The sequence below is a fragment of the Rattus norvegicus genome, chromosome 12, assembly GCF_036323735.1.
Source record: "Rattus norvegicus strain BN/NHsdMcwi chromosome 12, GRCr8, whole genome shotgun sequence".
Taxonomy (NCBI): domain Eukaryota; kingdom Metazoa; phylum Chordata; class Mammalia; order Rodentia; family Muridae; genus Rattus; species Rattus norvegicus.
Window position 1 is genome coordinate 34,184,230 of NC_086030.1, and position 20,231 is coordinate 34,204,460.

The following is a 20,231-nucleotide window of genomic DNA, read 5'->3' on the forward strand; positions in this document are numbered from 1 at the left end:
TTTCCCCTGTAGGTGGCACTGTTTGGGCGGGGGAGGGTATAGAACTTTTAGGAGTTGGTGTCTTACTGGAGGAAGTATGTCACTGGAGGTGGGCTTTGATAGCCTTGTCTCACTTCCTGTTTGTGTTCTCTCTCTTTCTCTCTCTCTCTCTCTCTCTCTCTCTCTCTCTCTCTCTCTCTCTCTCTCTCCTCCCCTCTCCTCCCCTCTCCTCCCCTCTCCTCCCCTCTCCTCCCCTTTTCCCCAGCTCCATCTGTTTCTCCCTCTCCCTCTCCTTCTCCCCCCCTTCCCCCATCTCTGTCTTTGTCTCTGTGTCTCTGTCTCTGTCTCTGTCTCTCTCTTTCTCTGGTTTTCTGCATGTGGTAAAGATGTGATCTCTCAGCTCTCTTCTCTGACAATCTGCTGTCATTTCTCCCTTGCCATTATAGATGCTCTATCTGGAACCATCAGCCAAAATACATTCTTTACCCATGAGTCACTTTTAGCCATGGTGTTTCATCACAGAAACAAAACATAACTAATACGGTAGCCACTTAGCTACCAAAATTTCATTGAAATGAACCTGTGAGCCTGTGAACCTGGGGGGATGCTTCAGTTGGTAAAATGCTTATGAGAAGGGACCTGAGGTAAACCCCAAGACACAAGTAAAAGGATAAAATGAAGCTCAATGTGATAGCACAAGAGTGCAATCCCAGCCCTGGGGAGGTAGCAACGGGTAGATGACTACCCCTTTCTCACTGGCCATTCCCAGCCTAGTCAAACTGATGGATTTCAGGCCAACAGGGGGTCTGTTTCAAAACAAAGGCAAAGAGGCTTGAGGACCACCTTCCATGCACACATAGTGCAGTCACATACACATACATGCAAAAGCACTGTCACACATGTGTACTTCTCCACATGACCTTTACGTCTCTTATGTGACAGTTCCTTTGCGTGCTGACCATTTTGTATTCCTGTTTCCTTTCTGTTGCTGTGCTAAGGCATCCTGACCAAAGGCAATTTAGGGGAAGAAAGGTTTATTTGGCTTACAGGACCAGGTCACAGTCTATCATTGAAGGAAGTCAGGGCAGGAAGTCAAAGCAGAAACTTAGAGACAGGCCTGTTTGCTATTCCATACACAATTACCTCCAACTAAGGTACTCAGTTCATAGCCAAAGAAACATTGCAGGAACCAGAAAGGAACTCTGCTTACTGATTGCCCCCAGGCTTTTAGTAAGCTGTCTAAGGAATGTCTAAAAAAGACTGCAGGAAGCCCTGAATTCTGATACAGTCTCAAAGAGTCAGTGGTCACTATACCAGCAGAGGAAGCCACTTAGCATATGTTGGGACTGCAGAGGCTCTGATACTCAGAGTCCTCTATGCAAGCAGCTGGCCTGGGAGGGGACTTCATAATACCACACAGGTACAGTGGTCTGTGGCTGGGCCTTCCCTTCACCGAGTGTTCATTCCTGGGTTGGTTCACAGCCAGGCAGCCTTCTGCATCAGGCTAGTTTATTTATCTTTGGAGTTGATAAAGAAACCTGGACGATCTGCGATCACAGCAGCATCCCTCGTACACAGCTGTCACATACAGATGTGCAGTGCCCCATTTATGTTACACTCCCTATGACCAGAACCACCCAGGATGGTGAGCGTTCCAGTCTGATGGTCATGTGACTGACTAGGGCTTTATTGTGTCTGTATAGAATTACAGATGATGCACGGGTAAGAGGTACATAGGAGAATGGGAGCTAAAATGCTGACAGTGAAGGTGTAGTCATGGGACATCTGGCTGTTTTCTTAGTTCTCAGTGCATCCATTAGCCGGCCCATGCAGTCACACACCAGGCACATATTTAACATGCTAAGGTCCTACTAATGGAGTCACAGAAGTGACTGCGAACATTAGTGTGTTTTTGTTTTTGTTATAGTTGTTGTTTTTGTTTTGGCTTGGGTGTGTTTGTGCACCCAGACCAACTAGTAAAATTCTGAAAAAGTGACAGAGTACCTTAAGTATTGGGAAGGAGGGTCAAAGCAAAGGCTAGTCACAGCCTGACCTTGGAAGGTGGGTACAGCTGCCTTGTGAGTAAAGTCATGGGTGAGTTCCAGCCCATGATGTTTTCCAAAGTGCAGTCTGTACTGGGGATTTCATTGCTCTCCCTTCATGGCCTCTTAGTGTTTAGCTAATCCAAGGTTTACCAAGTTGTTTGGTATGAGACCTAGCCAGTCAGAAGCTATACCTTTTACTGGAAGCCACGCCCATCACAAAACCACACCCCCTTCAGAAGCCACAACCCTTTCTTGACTGACCACACCCCTTCCTGATGACACACCTGCCTCTTGACTCCATTCCCTCAGAGATGGGGTCCCTCCCTCCTTGAGAACAAATTCTTCTTGACCTTTGCCTTTTTCTCTTTTAATCTCTAGCAGGTGGCAGTCGTCTGACAGCCAGGTGCTGCAGGGATGAGGGTGGGGTTTCTGGGTATTTTCTGTCACCCTTGCTGAGACTGGAACACGTAAATCCTGCACTGGGGTTTGACATACTCGTGTGCTACACGGTAATGGACCGTCCTTCTGATATGTGTGTACATCCTGGCAGTGTGCCAGAAGGCTCATAGGCATGAAATAATAGCCACCATTTCTCAAAATATTTATTTCTCATGTCAACACTTTTGTTACCTGCCTGTGATGTGTTATATGTAGCAAATAGTATTTCAATAGTGGAAAGTGCCGGCTTTATAAACACATATGCCAACACCAACACTGCACATTAAAATCTGTTTCCTGCTGGAGAACATGCTATCAAGCTGGAGTTGCCTAACGTTGATCACTCCTATCCCACACTCCTGACCGGGTCTGTCTTAGCTGCCTGCATACATTGGCATAATCCTTATATTACTTAGTTTCCTGTTCTGCGATAAAATACCATGACTAAAAGCAACCTGTGGAAGAATTTGGATTAGCTCCCAAGCAGGGAGTCTCCATAATGGTAAGCTTGGCATGGCAGCCAGAGTGTATCATATCACACACAGAAAGCAGAGATCAAACTGGAAGGCTGTATGCTCTCCAAACCCGCCCCCAGTGTACTACTTCCTCTAATGAGGTTCAACCTTTAAAGATCCTGCAACCTTCCCAAACAGTGCTAATTACCTGAGCCTGCTGGGGAGACTTCTCATTCAAATGACTATAATCTTAAGGTTAGGCTTAGCAAAGACTGTATTCCTGTGCTGTAACGTCTGACCCTATGCCACTACAAAGGAACATGGAGGGATGGGGACATGACTCTCACAAGATAGATAACAGTATCTGGCAAGGCTCATCCATGTTTGCCAGGACAGTGTTAAGACACAGCTAGGTCTGAACATTGTATAATGTGTGGACTTGGCAGGAAGTTATGGGTCAAGATCACTTAGAAATTAGAATCAGAGTGATTACCAATGGGGTACCTGGCTGCCATACCACAGAAAATGGAAATTATTTTATTCTTGGCCACAGTTAATGAGAGAAAACAAGGGAGAGAAAGGAAACATTTCCAAAAATCCAGCACGATATCTACTGGTCTTTGAAATGAGGGGTAAATGTGTGTTCTCCTGTATTGATGAGGAGGCCTGTATAGCCTATGTTTGGTGTCCAGCTGTGAGTAATCTCTGCTCTGCAGACAGGGAGGGTCTCATGCAGTAGTGGGTGAAGCTTGCAGGAGCTTAGAAGGACTTGGTGTCCTGAGAGATGAGGCTCTGGAAAAACAGTTTACCCTTTGGGATTCAGGAAAGGATGCTCCCAGTATCCTCTTGAACAGGAAGCTGCTTGGAAACCCGTTCCTTCCTTCCAGTCTCAGATTCCTGAGAATCCCAGAGTGGGTTTTGGATTACAAACTGTGTTTGGGTGTTTGGCTGGATTACTTTCTAGTTCTAGAATATTACTTTGGGCACATCCACTGTACTTAGTTTTCGTCTCATACTTTGAACTCTGTGGACTGAACTTCTCAAACTGTCTCTCCCTCACCCTGTGCCTCTTCCCCTCCTGTCTTTCGCTTTGTCTCAATTTTCTTTTAAATTTATTCTCTTCTTTCTCCTCCTCTGACACAAATATTAGCCCTCAGAAACTTTAAATAAATCTCACAAGGAACAAAAATATTCAAATTTCTCCTTTTGAGCCCAATTTATTTCTCTTCCATCACTTCTGACTTCCATTTTGGTGCCTCTTTTATTGAACACACAAGCACTTTTAATAATCCACGTGTCAAGCCATTCATAAATGTGCCTGCATGGAGTGTTTACTGGTGACTATTCAGGTGGATCTTCTCTGTAGTGGGCCTGTGTGCAAGTAGTGTAGGGGGATTTAGCTCTGCCCACGGTCTCTATGATGCAGAACACATTTAACTGAGGTAGGAATGCAAGTCACCCACAGGCCCAACTCTTCTTGGGTATCACTACTGTCAGGTCCTGGTGTGGACTGGTTTTCCAGAAGCCTTTGCACCTGTAACCTTATGTGGCTAAGACAGTAAATGCCTTCCATAGGCTGTGAGCTTACTGTGAGCTTACCTGAGTTAGCATTGCGACCTTCCCTGCCCTATTCTTCGCCCTTCATTCTTCCCATTGGCTGGGGTACTTAGGACAGAGGTGCTGCAAAACATGGGCTAGAAATGCCAAGACCATGATCATCTTTGATCTCTGAATAGCTGAGTGGATCTGAGCCACCCACCACCAAGGCCCGCTGTGAGCTGCTACATCAGAGAAGAGTAATGTCTTTTTCCAAAGCAAGCCTGTTTTAGGCATCTCTGACAGCACCTCAGTCAGCCTTATGGCAGATGAATCACCTCTAGTCTAGTTTAAAAGGTACCAAATGGGAGGGTGGTGGCTATTTCACAGTCTAAAAGAAGAGCTTGAGAGAGCCAGGTTCAGAAATATTTGCATAAGGTAATGTCAGGTGAATTTGTACATGTGAATGACAGGGGCCATTTGTACATTCGAGTGCTAGGGGATAATTTGCACATATTAATGCAGGGGTCATTTGCATATGTTAATACCTTGGGCCTCTTGCATATGGTAGTGCAAAGAGATCATTTGCCTATGTCAATGCTGTGGGCTCATTTACATATGTTAATACAAGGGGCAACCTACATATGTTAATATTAGGGAGTAGTTTGTACAAGTTAATACTAGAGGACTATTTACATGTGTTGACCTCAATGGACTGGATCATTTGCATATGTTGAGGCTAAATGATCATTTGCATATGCTAATAAACATCCGACTTGTATATGTTAATGTCAGAGACTAGAGAGAAAGAAGCAAGGTGAGAGGAAAAGGAAGAGAAAGAGGCAGGTTATTAGGGTTCAGTATGTGGTGAATTCCCAGGAGAGGGCTTTTGGGTAGGTTGATGTGGTGATTTAAATAGGTTTGATCCCCATAAAGCATAGAGAATGGCACTATTAGGAGGTGTGGCCTTGTTAGAGGAAGTATGTCATTGTGGAGTCTGGGCTTTGAGGTCTTAAATGCTCAAGTTACACCCAGTGGTTGTAACCTCCTAGCTGCCTTCAGATAAAGATGTAGAACTCTCAGTTCCTCCAGGACCATGTTTACCTGCACACTGCTGTCTTTCCTGTCATGATGATAATGGACTGAACTCTGAAACTGTAAGCCAGCCCTAATGAAATGTTTTCCTTGCTAAGAGTTGCCTTGGTCATGGTATCTCTTCACAGCGAGGAAACCCTGCCTAAGACACTTAGCTTGGGTTGACTGTCAACTTCTTCCAAAAGTAGTGGGCAGACAACCTGAATGTATGATCTGGGGTTAAGATCATCATTGCCAGAGGTCAGATTGCTTAAGCAGTTATCCAGAGTCAGAGGCTAGGGCATGGAAGGGCAACAACCAGCATGCCTCTGTGTTCAGCATCCGGGCTGCCAGCTATTCCTGGCTATTTCAGTTAAGTTCCTGAATCCTGGGCTTGGGGCAGTGTGGGTATACATTGTGCATATGCTATATACATAATATAAACATCACACGCAACACTCATGTCTAGTCTTTACAGCTTGCTCTATTATGTTTTAACAGCACAGCATCCCCTAACCCCAAGCAGGTTCTGTCTGTATCAGCCTACACTGAATGGGCATTCTCTGGGGAAAATTATGGCTTTCCTGCTCTCACCATGGTGGATGTGTTATTAAATGTAAATCTACAATAAAGTGTCTTCGGAAATCAAGTGCTGTGTTTATCTCTGGTAATGAGGCTGTCAGGGTAACCTGTATTTATGGAACCACAAGTGGGTTATAAACTTCCATTAATGACTATAAGGAACTCGCTTGTCATAAACAAAGAGGGAGCTAACATTTGGTTCAGACCCAGTGAAGCCAGTCTCCACAGGTTCTAAGAACAGCCTGCCATGGGCTTCCACAGGCTGCCACTTGTAACTCTGAAAGGAAATGTTTCAGAATGATTAATGCAAGCTGGCCACGTTCTGTAAACACCTCAGATCCATCTCCAAGGAGCCGGCGGCCAACCTTGCAGATGTTTGTGTGTGATGCTCACACATGGTGCAGGCTCCACCAGGCAAACACCTCTTTCTCATTCCTTGTCAGCTGAGCAGGCTGTGTGTGTGTGTGTGTGTGTGTGTGTGTGTGTGTGTGTGTGTGTGTGTGTATGCGCGCATGCGCGCGCATTTTCTCAGCAAGGTCTTCTATTCGTGAGAGAAGAGAATCCAGTGTTCTATGGTAAACCTTAGAAATTCCTCTTCAGGATCACTGTAACTAGAGAAAACTTCAAGTAATTTAAGAGCTAAATGAATAACCCCATTCATTTGAAAAACCACTCGCTGAGAAATACCATCCAAATTCTAAATGACTTAGGATTAAAATCTGAGTAAAATATAAGCCCATTATATGTCAGCTAAGGCCTATGTACTAGAACCGTCCAGAGAATAAGAGATTGCCAAAGCCAGGTTGATGACCTATTTATTTAAAGCAAATTTGGTTCAATAAAATTCCAGTGCACAGTAATTGGGGTAGCCTCTATAATCCATTCTAACATATCTCGGAAGAATAGCTGTCCACGGTGAATGAAGTCTTACACTAGCAGATCTCCATGCATGTGCAGAACTGCACAGGTACATGTGGAGGCCACAGGCTGATCTCAGGGGTTTTATCATCTTGCCTTGCTTTTTAATTAGGCTCTCTGACAGAGACCTGGGACTTACTCATCTGGCCAGACTAGTTGGCATGCAAGCCACTGAGAGTTTCCTGTCTCCACTTCCCTAGCATTGAGAGTACAAGCTCTTCCCTCTGTTCCCAGCTTTTATCTAGGTGCTGTGGATCAAACTCATGCTTGTTCAGCAAGCACATTCTATGTTGGGCCATCTCCCCAGCTGCTTCACCAGCATGCCTGACTGCCTATAATTTAGTAAAGTGTGCACACAGCGGGAGCCAAAACTTTTATTTATTTATTTTTGCCAGAAGATTCTCCTGAGTATGCAGGCCAGTTGGACTTGAGGCTTGGGCATAAAAACCTTACCTTTATAAATGGTGCATGCAAAGCGTGTGCTAGTATAGTCATTATCTAAAATACAAAACATGGGCTGGGAGGTCACCTGGCGATAGTATGCTTGCCAAGCCTGAGTAAGGTCCTGGGTCCCATCCCAACACCAGAAGAATAAAACTCCCACAAAGCATGTTCATTTTCCTCCCCGGATACAATGCCTGCTATACCCTACAATCCATTTCTAAAACTGTTAGTGTTAGCATCTAGGACTGTAGCCCAGAATCTGTGTGTGAACATTGAAGGTCCTGTTCTCCAGTTGGTTCTTGATTGATCAATAAAGATGTTATCAGTCAATGGCTGGGTGGAAGAGGTGAGACTTCCAGGTTCCCAAAAGCAGGCTAGCAGATACAGAAGAGGAAAGGGGACTTGCCATGCTTTGGAGAGAGATAGAGCCACAAACCATATGAGATCACGGGTGGAGTGCCCATTGGCCACTTCTGCGACTGGGCCTGGGGTAGCAGGCTGAAGACTAGAAATGCAACTAACCAGAGGGCAGATTTAGGATGCTGAGTAAGGAAAAGGTTAACTGGGCAACTAAGTTGAGGGCAGATTTAGAGATGTTGAGCTGGGAGTGAAGGTAAGGGCACATTAGCTGCAGTAGGCTTAGAAGTGCCTGGCCACTGAACTAAAAAGCATATTAAAAATAAGCAGTGTGGGTCTTTTCATCTGCAGATTCAAGGGAACAGGACAGGGGTTGGTAGAATGGTTTGCCAGAGCTTAAAGTGAGGTGGTAGAAACTACACGCTATATAAGACTATCCATAAGTGGTCAATTCCCCTGTCGTTGTACACTAATGTATGCATTACTAGAGGTCAATGTCCCTTTCATATTATTATAGGTAGATTAAAGGAGCCAGAAAAGTCAGCAGGGGGTTAGTAGAGGAGGAGGCAGGCAAGTTTGAACTTCTAGACAGTACTATGTTTATTGACTGAAACACAATGAGGGGTTCATCTCAAATCTCACCCACATGGATGGATGGGTCATAAGTCCCATGCCATGTGGGTGGATGAGAGAAAATTCCCATAGGAAGAAGCTGGCCGTGACCTTAATAGGGGTGGAAATGACTCCCATAATCCATAAAGGGATCTGAAAAGTGTAGTCTTCCAGCGGGAAACTATCACTCCTCAAGATCACCGCCAACTTCAACAAGTCACTAGAAAGACTCAGAGGTTTTACCCTGTAGTCATGTGTGCTGCTCAACTTTATGCCTTGAGAAGCACACAAACTGTAGGAAACAAAGGGGAAAGGTCTTGGACCACAGCCAGAGGAAGCCAGGCACAACCTCCCAGAATCTACTTCCTGTGAAACCACACAGCATGACCCCAGTTTCCCCCAAGCAAATGACCATGACATATACATCAAGAAAAAAGGCTTCCCTCATGTCCAGTTTGGATTTCATTGCTGTGAACAGACACCATGACCAGGGCAACTCTCACAAGGCCAACATTTAATTTGGACTGGCTTACAGTTTCAGAAGTTCTTCCCATTATCATCAAGGAAGGAATCATGGCAGCATGCAGACAGACATGGTGTTGAAGGAGCCAAGAATTCTGCATCTTGCTCTGAAGGTAGTCAGATGAGATTGTCTTCCAAAGGCAGCCAGGAAGAGGGTCTCTTATGCACTGAGCAGAGCGTGAACTTAGAACCTCAAAGCCCACCCCACCATGGTGCACTTCCTCTAAGAAGGCCACACCTACTCCAAACAAGGCCGTATCTCCTAAATCATAGTGCTTCCTATGGGCCAAGCATATTCAAACCACCACAGCTCAGTCCAGGAGCGTAGGACTCTACTGAGGATTGGTCACAGATGCTCTCTGTCGGGCAATTTGCCAACATTTCTGGCCTCTCTAGGTTACGAGGTACTAGATATGAATCATCTTATATGCATAGTATAAACATAGGAGTCCTAGTGTTCTCAGCTAGGGGATGGTGGGAATTCTCCCACTACCCTATCTGTAGTACCACTGCCAGTCTTGCTGATGGCCTTTTAGGACCATGGCTACCTCGTACCTTCTCCTTCATAGTGTGTATAAAACTGTTCCCAATAGAAGTACTAATGGTACAGGACTGGCATGTCTTCGTTTGCTTCTTGTAATAGTTTGTATATACTCGGCCGAGGGTTTGGCACTATTAGAAGGTGTGGCTTTGTTGGAATAGTTGTGTCATTGTGGGTATGGGCTTTAAGACCCTCATCCTAGCTATCTAGAAGCCAGTCTTCTCCTAGCAGCCTTCAGATGAAGATGTAGAACTCTCAGCAATGCCTACACCATGCCTGCCTGGATGCTGCCACACTCCCATCTTGATGATAATGGACTGAACCTCTGAGCCTGTAACCCAGCCCCAATTAAATGCTGTCCTTTATAAGACATTGCGTTACCTCTAACAGTGAAGATTTCAGAGGTGCAGAACAGGAACTGGGGGCTCCTCTTCTGATCACATGGACTTAGCACAGAGCACGTGACACAGACTGCTGCTAGCATTACTATCTCCTCCCCTGGAGAACCAAAGCCTCCAGGCATCCCTTGGTACTTTTCCTTCTAAGCTCTTTATATTCTCCCCAAGGAATAAGAAAGAGAAGGCACAGTAGGAAACACAAATTCTTCACATCTACAATGCAGCTTGTAAATCAAACTGTGAAAATCACTGTGTTGCCCTTTTGCCCCGGACTTCCCATCACACGGAGGCTTTTTTTCTTTTGAAATTTCTTAGAAAGAAACAAGGACCTGCGTGCAAAGAGGGCTTCTCATCTTCCTCTGGCATTCTGCTTCTGTGTAAGGGTGGGGTGGGGGGGTGTTTGTCCTTTGCAGAAAAGCCCATGGGACCACGTGGTTCCCTTCCATAATAAAGGGAAAAGCAAAGGAGAGATGGCAAATGGAGTCTTAGGTGGAAACTGGATGCCTTGGTGATTGTGTCCTCAGCTAAATCATGAGTAGATATTGGGTAGCATGACACAAACCAACCAGCGCTGAGTAGCAGAGAAGGTGAAGTCCATCAGTTTTATCAGCTCTAATAGCAGGAGTTCACAGGGATGCAGGGAGAGCCCAGACTATTGTCCTACCTAAAAGAAAAATATCTGCCCAAGAGACCCCAAGACCAACTTCTCAGCACAGAGGAGATGTATTTGCTCCTGAGGCACAAAGGTCAGGGAATAAGTGACAAAGATAGGAGATAGAGGAAGAGGGAGAAGGAGAAAGGAATAAGAGAGAGGGAGGAGGGGTATTTGTCCCCAGAAGAAAAGGACTGCCTCTGGATAGAAAGGGGACAGATGTGACCCATAAGGAAACGGCAGTTTATAAAAGTAAAATAGAACATCCTGTATTAGGATGAGGTATTTAATTTTAATTGGGCATATTAATTAGGTGAGCCAAAGGGGGCTTTTGATTGCTGGTCTTCAATACTTTGATAGCTGGACCTTGGTAGTCAGCTGCAGGAGAAGAAAATGTGGCTAAAAAAAGGATTAGACCTTGGTGGCTGGCTTCAGGAATATAGTCTAATGGTTTTTAAGCAAAGCCAAGGGAATAGGGGAGAAAGGCAAGGCCTGCCAGAGCCATGTTTTCCAAGCTCCAGCTGTCCAGAGTCCTTTCACTACCTGCAGCTCAAGGCTTGTTCCTCTGCTCTGGAGTCATGAGAGAAACACGATTTACAAATGGCCTAACAGATTATTTGAGGATGAAATGATATAGAACTACAATGAATTTAGAATAGCATCCAGTTGATGGTAAGTAATCCATAGTACAGCAGGAGGAGGAGGATGTTAGAGAAGATGGAGATGGTGGTGCTGATGAAAAAGATGGATATAGTGGTGATGATGGTGGTGGTGGCGTTGTCATGGTGACGATGTTGAAGAGGCGTTTGTGGTGGTGTTAGTGAGGAAGAGGATGGGGATTGTGGAGGTGGTGGTGATGATGATGATGATGATGATGATGATGATGATGATGGGGCTGTAGTGATGGTGGTCAAGGTAGACATCGTGGTAATGGTGATGAGGTAGACATCGTGGTAATGGTGATGAGGAATAGAGGTTGTAGTGGTGATGATGACAATTAGCATTGTTGGGAGGATAATGATGAAGTATATGGTGGTGATGATGAAGGAAGCTTGTGACGATCATGATGATGGAATTGTGGATGATTGGAAGAAGAAAAGGATTATAGTGATGATGATGATGATGATGATGATGATCAAGATAGGGATTGTGTCTATGGTGGTGATGATGATGGTGCTGTTAGTGGTGATGAAGATGATGAAGATGCAGGCTCTGGTTATGGCAATGAAGCTGATCAGAATGTCAGGACGGAACAGAAACATACAAGTTGGCTAGCCCTACTCAGCCCAGTGCCTCTATGTGCCGGGTCTCACGAATATCCTCTCACTTGTCTGAACCTCACTTCTTCCGGGTGGAACTCGGACACTGCCGGGAAAGTCAGATCTAATCCTTGCTTTTTACCTGGTTCGCTGACTGCTCAGGACCCTCTCCCTGCAGACGCTCCCATATTCTGAGTGTCACCTCTGTATTCTTTGGCTTACTTCCATTTCCCAACCACTCACTATAAGGGATTTCAGGTAGGTTTTTATGGTGGTTTTATGTGTTGTCTTTTAATTAATAGAGACATTATATTTCCGTATGTAGCAGATGTTTGCTGAAGGCAAGCATTTTTACTAGCTCCTTCTGTAAAAGTGGGGATAACTGGGGTGTGGGGTGAGGTGGGGGGAACTATGACAGATGGATAGGAAATGTGGTTACAAATCTGCGTTTAAACCTGATTCCCCATGAGCTCATAACCGTCAGGCTACAACGTGCAAATGCTCGCCGTGTCCCTGGCACCACTGCTGCCTCGGGACTTCCCCAGGGCTATCTCAGACGTGCACTTCCTGTCTCCAACAGGGCCAAGGTTAAGAAAGGAGTGAGCATTGTTGGGGTGAGAGCCAGCACTTCTTCTCTCTGGGACGTCAAGCAGAGCACGGAGTACACTGGGAAGTACGCACCAGCGGTTATCATCTGTCAAAAGAAATCTGCTGGCTCAGGAAAGAGGTAAGTCCCACCTGTGCTCAGACTCTCTGCCATGGTGGCTTCCTGTTGCTCCTACGTTTGCTAACCGACTCCATTGCTAGTTGCATTTGGTGCGTGTTATCTCTCATTAATGGCTCTAGGTAAAATGGTCTCCCAGATAGGGGAGGTGGGGTAGTGCTCGTAATGGACCCACACAGGGTCACAGAGGCTCTATCTTCTGCAAGGATCTCAATATGCAATGGCATCCAACAGTACAGGAAGTTGTCACTTCTTTCTGATTCTCATCAGAGGTACCCAGAATCGTGGGTCATCTCTTACATCGTATTTCCGCACGCCTTAAACACAGGAGCGTTGGTTCTTTTACAGGCAAGGGTGCGGCCCACCTTTACAGAGCTGATGTCAGCATAATGCATGTGATTGTATTTGTGCAGGGGGCCACTTGCTGATGGAACAGTGGGCTGCCCGCTGTGGAATTACTGGCGATCGTGAATCACCCCCGGGGAGAAATTAAAACCCGGATCTGCTTCTGATGGCCACCAAATTAGAAACAGGCAATTCACAGCTGGGCAAGGATGGGCTTGGAGACTTAGGAGTTCTTGATTTACTCCTCTCTCCCGGAACCTGGGAGAATTCCTAGTCTGGTCACGTACATTTTCTTTGTCACTTTTAGGTTTCTTCTGACTCTTTATATTACTGGGGAAAAAAATTGAGGGAAAAAAAAAATCAAAGGATGAATTGAGCAAGGTAGTATATTGTTTCTGGAATGCCATTCTACATTCCAAAACTCAGTTGTTTGGAGAATACATTTATTTCCCCACAATATGGGGGTGGCTATTGCTGCTTTGTTCTGGCCCCCACTCCCTTAGTTCATTACCAAAAGTACTTGAAAGCAATTCAGGAATGGCTTGGCGTCAATCCCTCTCCGTTCTCCTTTACCAGAATCTGGGTCACCTGCAGCAGCTCCCATCCATGCCCTTCCTTTATTTCTGACTGGAAAAGAATGAGAGGAAAAGAGGAAGCTGGTGTTTGAGCTCTGCCCTGGATGTTCCTGTGGTAGAAGCGGCTCCTACAGGGGAACATGTTGGTCTCACATGATCTCGGCCCAGTGTGCCCAGGAGAGAGATCCAATTTGCAAAATGAGCACCATCCTTGTGAAAGGTGACATTGTGGTCGTGTACATGAGGACTGACGGACAGAAACATGCAAAACCAGAGAGTGATGGACAGAGTGACAGGTGGAGATGGGGTCTGGATTGCTAGATGGATGGATGATGGATGGATAGGTTGGTATCGTGGCTTGAATGTGAAATCCCCACCCCTAGTAGGCTTTCTCATTTGCACACTAAGTCTTCAGCTGGCAGCCTGTTTGGGGAGATCGTGGAAACTTCTGGGAGGAAGTGAATCATGAGGGATAGGCCTTGAGGCTCTCTGCTGTCAAACTGCAGAAGCAATGTGACCTACCCACCTCACACTGTTTTATTACTTGTTTGCTTGTTTATTTGTCTTCTCAAGTCAAGGTTTCTCTGTGTAGCCCTGGCTGGCCTGGAAATTACTCAGTAGACCAGGCTGGCCTCAGACTCAGAGTTCTACCTGCCTCTGCCTCCCAAGTGTGGGATTAAAGTCGTGTTACCACTGTGCCCAGCCCACTCTTGCTTTCTCTACTGTACTGGATTGGATTCCTACTTAAGTTGAGAATCAAAAGAAATCCTTCCTCCCATAAGGTGTGTCTCATAGAGTGTTTGGCCACAACCACAATGAAAAGTAAATGATACATATTTAGATGGATAAACGCTGGATGGAAGAGTGAGGGATAGATAGATGGATGGAGATATGGATGGATGGTAGATGAGTGGATTTGGTTGGCAAGATATCTCTGCAGAGGATGATGGGTGGACGGACGGATGGATGGATGGATGACCAAGTGAAAGGATTAATGAATGAATGAATGAATGAATGAATGAAAGATAGATAGATGATAGATAGATAGATAGATAGGTAGGTAGGTAGATGATAGGAAGGACAGACATACGCATGGATAAATGAATGATACCATGAATGAATGAATGAATGAATGAATGCCTAGATGATGTGCTGGATCATTTCTTTTATTCTCTAGCACAAGAAGAGAGACAAGTGGGGGGAAAGAGTCCAACTAACGTATTCCCAGTCCTCCTGGTCCATCTGTTTGCCATCTGCCATGACTCATTGATAAGCAGTGATGTTGCCCACAGATGCACAGTGATTTGAACCACCTTATTAACAACTGGCTGTGTTCATCCTGGACACAGAAGGGAAGAGTAGAGATTCTGAGGGTGGCCCCTCACCTCGGTGTGCAAGCTGCCCTGCTCTTGCTCTGACAGCCCGAGCCTTCCAGTACACCACATCTCCAGGCCCTCGCTAAGCACTCTGACTGACATACGGAGTAGTCCGCTCTTGCCCTGCACCTCTGCCAATGTCTCTTTTAATAAAGAAAACTCTAGATAGACTACCCAGGGATTTGTTTTTCTCTGAAGGATAGAGCATCATGATGTAACCCATTTGGAGAATTTTTCTTGTCGCCTACTTGGTCCATATTTCTGTGGCCAGATAACGGAAACTGGTATCAGCATGAGCCTGTGCTTGCTTTAAGGGTGAGGACACGGTATATCAAAACATGTCTACCACATGCTAGTGACATGCTTGTGCAGTGTGGTCATGTGGACCTTCTATAGGACACAGACACAGGGTAGGGTCCCAATGTGACAGGCTGGCAGACTGAACTTCATGGTCTGCCCAGACCAGACAGACGCTCCTTTGGTGTCAGAATCCTGTCTTGCTTGCAGCTGTGTCTGCAGCCTCCAAGCAAGTGCCCAGTATGCAGGAGGATGCCTGTAATTGCTTGATTAATGAAGTCTGGAGTAAGACTGCCTCCATTAACGTACTGACCAAGCTACAAGTCTAAACGCGTACTTACAAGATGGTCTCGAGTTTATGAATCCAAAGAAGTCCACTCAGGAAAAACGTAGAAGGGTATTTATCGGAGCAGATGCTGTCCCAGAAAAACTCCAGAGAAGATGGACACCTGGAATTCCTGCAAGCAAGCAGAGCTGGGATGCCAGGAAAAGCTGAGTGTAAATTAATTTTTGCAGGGAAACATTTGGGTTGGTTTTTTTTTTTTTTCTCTTTTCACCCTGTATCTGTTTTCTACTTAAGAAAATGCACATAACGAAAATAGATGTTTTCATTAGGTACCACATTTATTAGTTAGCATCTTCAATAGTTATCCCTGACCCACTTGAAAACCTTTTCATTTTATTCTTCTATCGTCACAGAGTGGATTAGAGGGAAACCTTGGTCCGGTATTTGAGGTGATGCTGGGGCGAGGTGAAGTTCCTTTCTTCTGGAGGATAATTGGAGAATGTTTCATTGAGTCGATGCCTCGATAATGTTGGTAGCTTTGGCTTTGGGGGGGGAGGGTGTTTTTGCTTTATAAATCCTTTCTTCTCAGTTATCTTAAAACTCCGAGCTCAGCTGTGGGAACTGAGGAGAGGCGGTCTTCATTAGCTAGAGAGTCCTCGATTGTGTGTTGCTGCTAATCTTGCCTGGATCAGGAAGCCGCCTTAATGAAGTGAAGTCGCTGTGACAGGTGCAATTTCATGGGTAAGGAGCCACTTTCGTATCAGCGACGAACTCAGCGGGAGTTAGTGGAAGATCTCTTATCGCCTCCAAGTTCATATTCCTTGTTTGAAGAAGTTTGTTTGCCGAGAGTCTCATCTTAATGCTGTTATCTCAGCGATTCAAATCTGCTTTGATTTGCCTCCACGGATCCGGAACCCACAGCAGAATAGTTAATTGTTCTTTGCCCCTAGATCCCATTCTATATTTTCAGAATCTCGCTGGCCAGGGCACTGACTTAGATAAATATGTAGAAAGCCTGATGGGTAAAACGTGCTCCTGGATGGGGGTTTCCCAGAGGTTCCCATGGTGGATCTGCAAATGATGTTCTTGGCACACAGACTTACGTTTGAATGAACTTGAGTGATACCCCAGCACGGCTGTAGCCTGGAGAGGTGTGTCATGCCCCAGCTCATGCTCAGCTAGCTTTCTTGTCTTTGAGGCTTTGATTTCTTGACAGCCTCTTGTCGGCAGGCAGGCAGGCATTATTAGAATCCAATCTTGCTCATAATGAGCCTCTCCTTATTCCACACAATGGTGATTTTCCACTTACTGTAGGTAATGTGTTTCATCTTAAAACAAATGTATTTTAAGTAATAGAAGGAGCTGCAAAAAAAAGGGGGGGGAGGTAATTGATATTTAATTTGTAGTTTAGATACAGAGAGCTGGGATTGAATTGATGAGGCTACATGAGAATGAGGCCTGACAGACACATATCAAACCATTTGCGAAGATCGATGTTCTAGTTTTCTGTGATAAACGTTATAACCAAAAGCAAATTGGGAAGGAAAAAAATTATTTGGCTTGTACTTGTCAGGTCACAGTTCACCAATGAGGGACGCCAGGGGAGGAACTGAAACAGGAACCTGAGGTGTAAATCATGGAGTATGCTGCTTGCTGGTTCATTCTCTGGATCAGGGCAGCTAGCTAGCATGCATATATATATATATATATATATATATATATGTATATGTATATATATGTGTGTGTGTATATATGTGTGTGTATATATATATGTATATGTATATATATGTGTGTGTGTATATATGTGTGTGTATATATATGTATATGTATATATGTGTGTGTGTATATATGTGTGTGTATATATATGTATATGTATATATATATGTGTGTGTATATATGTGTGTGTATATATATATGTATATGTATATATATGTGTGTGTGTATATATGTGTATGTATATATATATACATATATATATATATATGAATGGAAGCAATTTAATCTCAATAAATAAAAAACAACCAGAAAGTACATAGTCCTAGAAAAACGGTTAGTGAATGATCTCACACACAACATGAAGGTTGAAATAGTCTAACTCACACTTGTCTTAGTTAGGGTCTTATTGCTGTGAACAGACACTATGACCAATGTAAGTTTTAAAAAGGACAACATTTAATTGGGGCTACAGGTTCAGAGGTTCAGTCCAGTATCATCAAGGCAGGAACCTGGCAGCATCCAGGCAGGCATGGTGCAAGAGGAGCTGAGAGTTCTACTTCTTCACCTGAAGGGAAGCCAGGAACAGACTGAGCATCCCCAGGCAGCTTGGAGGAGGGTCTCCAAGCCCACCACCACAGCGACGCACTTCCTCCAACAAAGCCACACCTTCTAATAGTGCCACTCCCTGGTCCAAGCATATGCAAACCACCACATTCCACTCCCTGGCCTCCATAGGCTTGTTTAAACACATGAGTCTATGGGTATCTCCAATACCCTGGGGTCTTCCATTGCATCTAGGCTCTCTTCATGGTTCCAAGCCTCAACTCCTTTGTCTGACCCCTTCAGTCCTGGGCCATCAATTGCAACTGAGGCTGCACCTTCACCAGTGGCCTTCCATGGCCTCGCACAGTGCCCAGCCTCAGCTGCTCTTCATGACCCCGTCATGCCTTCCAAACCAGTACCACCTGAGTGACTCTTACACACTACCAAGTCCAGCCATAGCACAAGGTACAACCTTGGTATCTCTGGAACACGGCTCTCAAAAAACACTGCCCAGAAGATTTCAACTCCGTGATGCTGATCTCTTTCTTAGGTCCAGCTAACCAGCATCAACTGTCCCAGGAGTCTCCTTCCCCTCTTGACTGTAAAGCCAGAAACACTTGGCTGAAGCGGCTGAGTTCTGATGAACATGGTCCCCTTCTTCTATTACATTTCTAACTCCTTCACTGCCTAAAAGCTTGGCTGTCCTGGATCTTGCTCTGTAAATTGACCTCGAATTTAGAGACCTGTATGCCTGTCTCCCTGTCTCCTGGGATTAAAGGTGTGTACCACCACACCTGGATTTAAGTTTTCTTCACCTAGAACTTGCCCTGCTCCAGGGTGGCCTTGAACTCAGAGATCTGCTTGTCTTTGCCTCCTGGGATTAAAGGTTTGTACTAAGTTTCCTGGAGCTATTTTAACTGGGTAGGAATCTTACCCCAAGGTCATTACTCCCTTAACTCAATTTAATATTCTTTTTTTAAAAGATTTATTCATTTATTACATACAAGTACACTGTAGCTGTCTTCAGACACACCAGAAGAGGGCATCGGATCTCTTTACCATGTGGTTGCTGGGAATTGAACCCAGGACCTCTGGAAGAGTAGTCGGGTGCTCTTAACTGCTGAGCCATCTCTCCAGCCCCTGATATTCTTTTTTAAAAATTTATTTATTTATTATATATAAGTACACTGTTACTGTCCTCAGACACACCAGAAGAGGGCATCAGATCCCATTACAGATGGTTGTGAGCCACCATGTGATTGCTGGGAATTGAACTCAGAACCTCTGGAAGAGCAGTCAGTGCTCTTAACTGCTGAGCCACCTCTCCAGCCCCTCAATTTAATATTCTTGAACACAGGATTCAGCTCCATTTTCACTTCTGGGTGTCTCTTTAATGCTCAAATCATCTGTATTTTTCCTTTTTTCATTAAAATGCTCTTCATGAGACTTAATGAGAGAACAAAATCTATGTTGGGCATTTCTGAGACTTCGTTTGTCAATGCAATTAATCTGAGTCTTTTCACCTTAGCCTCGGGACAACTCTTCAGACAAGGGCAAAAAGCAGCTAGCTAGCTTTTTTATAGAGCCTAGGACACACCTGCCTAGAGAATGGTGCTGCCCACAGTGGCCTGGACCCCACTACATGAATTATCAATGGATATAATCCCTTCCAGGCATGCCCACTAGCCAATCTGACTAGTGCAAGTTTTAACTGGAGCTTCCCTATTCCAAGATGACTCTAGGTTTGTGTCGAGTTGTCAATAGAAACTAACAAGAATGATTAGGGAAGATTGTTTAGTTTTCTTAAACCCAATAAGAATGGCTTGAGTAAGATAGACTCATTTCCTTGTCACATAACAAAAGTAATGAATGAAGAAAGCTCCTGATACTGCTGGGCTCCCAGGCACTTACTATGCCTCCACACCAAGTTAACTCATGGTTTATATAAGTGGTTTTCAACCTTCCTAACACTGTGACCCTTTAATACAGTTCCTTGTGCTGACTCCAGCCATAAATCTATTTTGTTGCTACTTCATAACTGTAATTTTGCTACTGTCATGAGTCTGTGTTTTCCCATGGTCTTTTTTCTTCTTTTTAAAATTGCTGATTTTATTTATTTACATCCCAAATGGTCTCTACTTCATAACTGTAATTTTGCTACTGTCATGAATCGTTTTGTAAGTATCTGTGTTCTCTGATGATCTTAAGCAATCACTGTGACAGGGTCATTCGACCCCTGAAGGGGTTGCAATCCCCAGGTTGAGAAGCTCTGGCTTATCTCCTCACAGATTAAGATAGCTGCAGGAGGGCCAAACATTGCATCAGCATAGCAGATCAAGTAAAAGTGACAGGAAAGGGTCTTAGCTGGCATAGCCTTTTTAAAAAGTGACCTTCCTGGAAGCTTCTGCCAACCTCCATTCTCTCTCCCTGGTCAGAGAAGAATTACGTGGCCATGCCAGTCAGCCAAGGAGAGTCAGAATATAGACAATGTGCCAATTCAGAATCACACAGCTCAGCCCCACCGACAAGAGTAACGGATTACCAGGTGACCAGCAAA

At 44.8% G+C, this 20,231-nt stretch overlaps 1 protein-coding gene across 2 annotated transcripts in view; it reads left to right on the plus strand.

Annotated features, from left to right (window-relative positions):
* The window catches only part of Tmem132d (transmembrane protein 132D), a 647,297-nt gene that overhangs the window by 278,259 nt on the left and 348,807 nt on the right, over positions 1 to 20,231 (plus strand). For both annotated transcript variants that reach the window (XM_017598307.2, NM_198727.2), the window contains one exon: positions 12,393 to 12,539. Coding sequence is in view for 1 of the 2 variants with exons in the window: in NM_198727.2 (NP_942022.2) it covers positions 12,393 to 12,539 (147 nt within the window). In the remaining variant the exon portion in view is untranslated. The remainder of the gene's footprint in view (positions 1 to 12,392; positions 12,540 to 20,231) is intronic.